This window comes from Protobothrops mucrosquamatus, unplaced genomic scaffold (genome assembly GCF_001527695.2).
Source record: "Protobothrops mucrosquamatus isolate PMUCROS unplaced genomic scaffold, P.Mucros_1.0 scaffold4643, whole genome shotgun sequence".
In the NCBI taxonomy this organism is placed as follows: domain Eukaryota; kingdom Metazoa; phylum Chordata; class Lepidosauria; order Squamata; family Viperidae; genus Protobothrops; species Protobothrops mucrosquamatus.
This window is the reverse complement of record NW_015390542.1, coordinates 88,042-93,151: the sequence shown is the minus strand read 5'-3', so window position 1 is coordinate 93,151 and position 5,110 is coordinate 88,042. Positions and strand designations below refer to the sequence as shown.

Below are 5,110 nucleotides of genomic sequence, written 5' to 3'. Positions count from 1 at the left end.
AGGAGGAGGAGGAGATGGACAATGAAGAGGAGATAGACAATGAGGAAAAGAGAAGGAGAAGGAGGAGAAGATAGATAATGAAGAGAAGGAGAAGGAGATGACAGACAATGGTGAAAAGAGAAGGAGAAGGAGAAAGAAGAGGAGATAGACAATGAGGAGGAGATAGACAATGAAAAGAGAAGGAGAAGGAGGAGAAGATAGATAATGAAGAGAAGGAGATGACAAACAATGGTGAAAAGAGAAGGAGAAGGAGAAAGAAGAGTAGATAGACAATGAGGAGGAGGAGATAGACAATGAGGAAAAGAGGAGGAGAAGATAGACAATGAAGAAGAGAAGGAGGAGATGACAGACAATGAGGAGGAGAAGGAGAAGATGATAGAATGAGGAAAAGAGAAGGAGAAGGGAAAGGAGAAGAAGGAGAATATAGACAATGAGAAGGAGGAGGAGGAGGAGGAGGAGGAGGAGGAGGAGGATTGTCCTATATGTTGTCAAGCTATTGTAAGTCTTCTTTTGGCCAAGAACCAGAACACAGACCCATTGAAACCAATTAAACACTGATGTACTTCAACACGTAAGGGAAAACACCCATTGGCATAATCCAAACATAATTGAATTTATTCTCCTGACATAAGATACGAAAAGGAAAATAGCCGTTGTATCTTGGAGGAGGAGGAGGAGGAGGAGGAGGAGGAGGAGGAGACCAATCATTGATGCTGGTTGAGTAGATAAACAACTCCGCCATCTTTTAACCTGGTTAGGTGATGAGGATGAAAGGAGCGTTTTGCTATTCCATTCTTTATTCTATTCCATTCTATTCTATTCTATTCCATTCCATTCCATTCCATTCCATTCCATTCCATGTGATCAAATTCTTTTGGCCGTTTCTTTTGGCTTACGGTACTTACGTGTCCAGAAATCTCCGACTGAGGTCCAAGATGAGAAACGAAGGACCTTTGGGAAATGGAGGGTCCCGGGACACTTTGTACTGGATGGGCCGGCATTTTTTACACTGTGAGCTCTGTGGGACCGAAGTGATCATAGCAGCGTCGATCTCCAGTTGTTCGTCCAAGGTGTAAATCTGTATGCCTCGGACCTCCTCCTTCATCTTCTCCGTATCCAGTCTGATGGTCATGGGGATGTCGCAGAAGAAGTTCTGAGGTCCAAGCGAGATGTTTTCTCCTCCGACCATCAGCAGTTTGATGTCATTTATGGCTTCTTTGGAGTCCCACTCGGGGGAAACATAAGTCACCCAGATGGTCAGAGATTCTGGGATGACCGGATATTGGAACTGAAGCTGAAGGTAGCATCCTTGAGGTTCAGGGCAAGCTGGTGGGACCGTTTGCTTGATGACCGCTGAATTGGGAGTCCACGTTCTTACATCGGGTTTACACGGCTGTTCCACATCTGGGTGCCCTTGAATACAAGAGAAGAAAAAGGCAGAATGGAATCAAACTTGCATTCAACGTACCCAAAACTTGGAACGCCCAAGATTCTCTAGGACCTTGCTCCAACAATCCATATAAATGAATGTAAACTACCTTCATTTTCTAGGACGGGGATCTTCAGCCTTGGCAACTTCAAGAATTGTGGACTTCAACTCCCAGAATTCTTCAGCCAGGGACGCTGGCTGAGGAATTCTGGGAATTGAAGTCCACAAGTCATAAAAGGGCCAAGTTGGAAGACCCCTGCTCTAAACTAAGGGCTTTTATGCTTGGAATGTTTTTACTTGTGAGGGAAGCCATTGTAAAAACACACTAAACCCCCTGATGGATTAGGGCAGGGGTCTTCAAACTTGGTCAATCTTGGCAACTTCAAGACTTGCCTGACAGTGAGAACAATCTTGCCTTCAGAAGTTGTGGGTGCTCCATCACTGGAGGCTTTCGAGAAGAAACGGGACAGCCATTTGTCTGAAATAGTTGAGGGTCTCCTGCTTGAGCAGGGGGTTGGACTAGAAGATCTCCAAGGTCCCTTCCGACTCTATTTTGTATTCTTATTCTTATTTTCAGGGGTGTTATAGAAAATGGGCAGAAAAGTATATGTCACCCTCTGAAGTGCAAGGCATTACTCCGTCAGACCCAGTTAACCTACCCTCCTTTTTCTCAACAATTTTGCCCAACAAGCTCCAAAACTCAACGAAAAAAACAAAAACAGAAGCACAGAGATTTTCTTTTTTTAAAAAAAAAAAGCTGGACAAGGTCACAAAGGATGGCAACTGGGGCTGATAAAAGCAGAGGGGAAAAATGAAACAGATGCCGGAAGAATTATACAAGCCAGAAGAGCAGCAGTAGACTATCTCAGTTGCAAACCGTGCAAGGTTGAGTAAGGAGAAAGAGGAGCTGGTTTTTGCACCCCTCCAGAAGAAGCAGAATGAGCAAACATCCTCCTATTTCTTATTATTTTATTTTATTTTATTTAAAAAAAAGGCAGGTCTTGATTACTAACACTGCCGAGGAGGAGGAGGAGGAGGAGGAGGAGGGGAAAAAACCCGGGCTCGACACTTAATTATAAATTTGTTACTCATCCTTCACTGCTTTTCCCCTTGATTGCCTTCTTTGTTTGCTTTCTCTCCCCGAAATTCGTCATCCTTCCTAGATATTAATCATGCTGTCTGAGGAGGCTTCCAACCTTTATCTGTGCAGGAGCTGTTAGCCTGTGTGTTAAGCGCCTTCGCAAAGCCCGCAATGCCTCCCTTTCTCCGTCCCACCCTTGTCCGGTGTGTAAGTAACTTTGAGGCTCACCTTCAGCTCCACGGGGGCTCCAGTGGCCTGACGGATCGCAGGGCATCGGAGAAGAGGCACTGGAAGCGTATTGGATCAGAACCCGTCCTTCCCCGCAGAGCTCACACGAGGATCCCACTTCTCTAGGTGGCCAGGAAGAAAGAAGAGGAAATGCTCCAACTTAGTAACAGTTGAAAAGAAGATTCGTTCATTCGTTCGTTCGTTCATTCATTCATTCGTTCATTCATTCACTCTCTCTCCCTCTCATCCTTTTTTCTTTCCTTCCTTCCTTCCTTCTTTCCTTCCTTCCTTCTTCCCCCTCCTTCCTTCCTCCCTCCCTTTCTCTCCTTCCTCTCTTCCTCTCTCTTCCCTCCTTCCCTCCCCTCCTTCTTTCCTTCCTTCCTTCCTGCCTCCCGCCCCCTTCTCCATTCCTCTCTCCCTTTCTCTCCTACCTCTCCTTCTCTTTCTCCTTCCTTCCTCCCTCCCTCCCTCCCTTCCTCTCCTTCCTCTCTTCCTTTGTCCTTCCTCCCTCCTTCTTCCCTCCCTTCCTTCTTCCCTCTTCTTTCCTTCCTTCTTTCCTTCCTCCCTCTCCTTCCTCTCTTCCTTTCTCCTCCCTCCCTTTCTTCTTCCCTCTTCTTTCTTTCTTTCTTTCTTTCCTTCCTTCCTTCCCTCCCTCCCTCCCTCCCTTCCTTCTGTCCATCTTGGTGTTTCCATGGTTTACTTAATTATGATTTATTGAGATTTGGGATACTGTACAATAAGCTACAATCCTCGGCCCACTATTCACACAGTACGTTGACCTCAACCCCCACCAATGTTATTACAACGAACCCCATCTCTAGCTGGGTCTGCCTCTTGGGTCCCAATCACCAACACGCCTCCCCCCTCCCCAAATTTCCTGGCAAGTGTATGGAGGTTGAATTATACTCCATATGGACTATGACTAAAGGCAACAAACCAATTTCTCAGCCGAGAAAGTAGCTTTAAAAAAACAAAAAAAAAAAACCCAACAACAAAAGCATTCCTGGGTGAAGAATGGATTTGGGGCCGTTGAATGAATCACCTTCTAAGTCCGGGCCCATCTTGCTGATAATCAGCTTCAGAGACAAAACATTTCTTTTGCTGCTCAGGTTTCCACCTCCCTCTCCCTTAGAGAGATGGAAATCAGGACTGACAAATTAAAGCCCTGTCAAAAAGCCTCTTGCCCAACCCTCTCCTTGAATCAGAAATTCTGTAATCTGCAAGCTATTTTCTTGGAAGAAAGGAGGAGGAGAAGAGAGGGATCAAGAGGGGATAAATATGAATGTCGCTGCCCTGTTGGAAAGCACCCTGGGGTGATGCACCCCAAGTTGTTGCTGTTGCAGTTTTAAATCTCCAGGGGGGACTGTTGATTGAAGGACTAGGGGTGACATGAAAGCAAAGTCTTCCAATATCAGCCACAAAGAAGAGGAGGGGGGTCCACCTATTCTCCAAGGAGCCTGAAGGCAGGACAAGAAGCAACGGATGGAAACTAACCAAGGAGAGAAGCAACCTAGAACTAAGGAGAAACTTCCTGACAGTGAGAACAATTAACCAGTGGAACAACCTGCCTCCAGAAGTTGTGAGTGCTCCAACACTGGAAGTTTTTAAGAAGAGACTGGACAGCCATTTGTCTGAAATGGTTTATAAGGTTTCCTGCCTGAGCAGGGGGTTGGACTAGAAGACCTCCAAGGTACCTTCCAACTCTTCTGTTATTCTGAATGCTCAAACCACCTTACCCAACTGCATCACCCTGATTCCAGACTGAATATAACACTGTTGTAAAATACCTGGTGTGGGGAATAACAAGATTAAAAAGCGTGCTTTGATGCAGTCAAGAAATGAGCGGACTTTCCCCCTTCCTGATCCAATCCATATTCTTCCAAGCTTCCTAAGTTTCTTTTCTTCGGCATTCAAAGCTAACAAAACAGCCGTTGTTGCAAAAGGCAGAGGGTGCATCTTCCCAAGCCTGATAGAGCAGCATTAGCCTTTGCTTCTAAATAAAAGCATTTATTAGTAGCTTGATTTAGATGATGCAATTAGCTAATTTTAGACCTCGGTCCTCTTTAGAGGCTTGTGTGGATTAGCTCACTTCTTGTGATGGGATGGGAAAACTGGTTCGTTGGCATCTGGGGGCTCCTTTCCCATATATCTCCCTCAAGTTTTACTTAACAACACTTTCAAATCCATCCATCCAAATAGAGCTGGAAGGGTACCTTGGAGGTCTTCTAGTCCAACCCCCTGCTCAGGCAGGAGACCCTAGACAATTGGAGACAAGTGGCTGTCCAGTCTCTTCTTAAAAACCTCCATTGTTGGACCACCCACAACTTCTGAAGGGAAGCTGTTCCACAGGTTAATTGTCCTCACTGTTAGGA

The 5,110-nt window shown here is 45.6% G+C and overlaps 1 protein-coding gene across 1 annotated transcript in view; it reads right to left on the bottom strand.

The window, feature by feature from the left end:
• Positions 1-905: 905 nt before the first annotated feature.
• LOC107299174 (pappalysin-1-like) overlaps positions 906-5,110 on the bottom strand; it is a gene marked incomplete at both ends in the record, with an annotated part of 21,980 nt that continues 17,775 nt past the window's right edge. Inside the window, 2 exons of the mRNA XM_015828540.1 lie at positions 906-1,413; positions 2,739-2,858. Of these exons, the coding sequence (XP_015684026.1) occupies positions 906-1,413; positions 2,739-2,858 (628 nt within the window). The remainder of the gene's footprint in view (positions 1,414-2,738; positions 2,859-5,110) is intronic.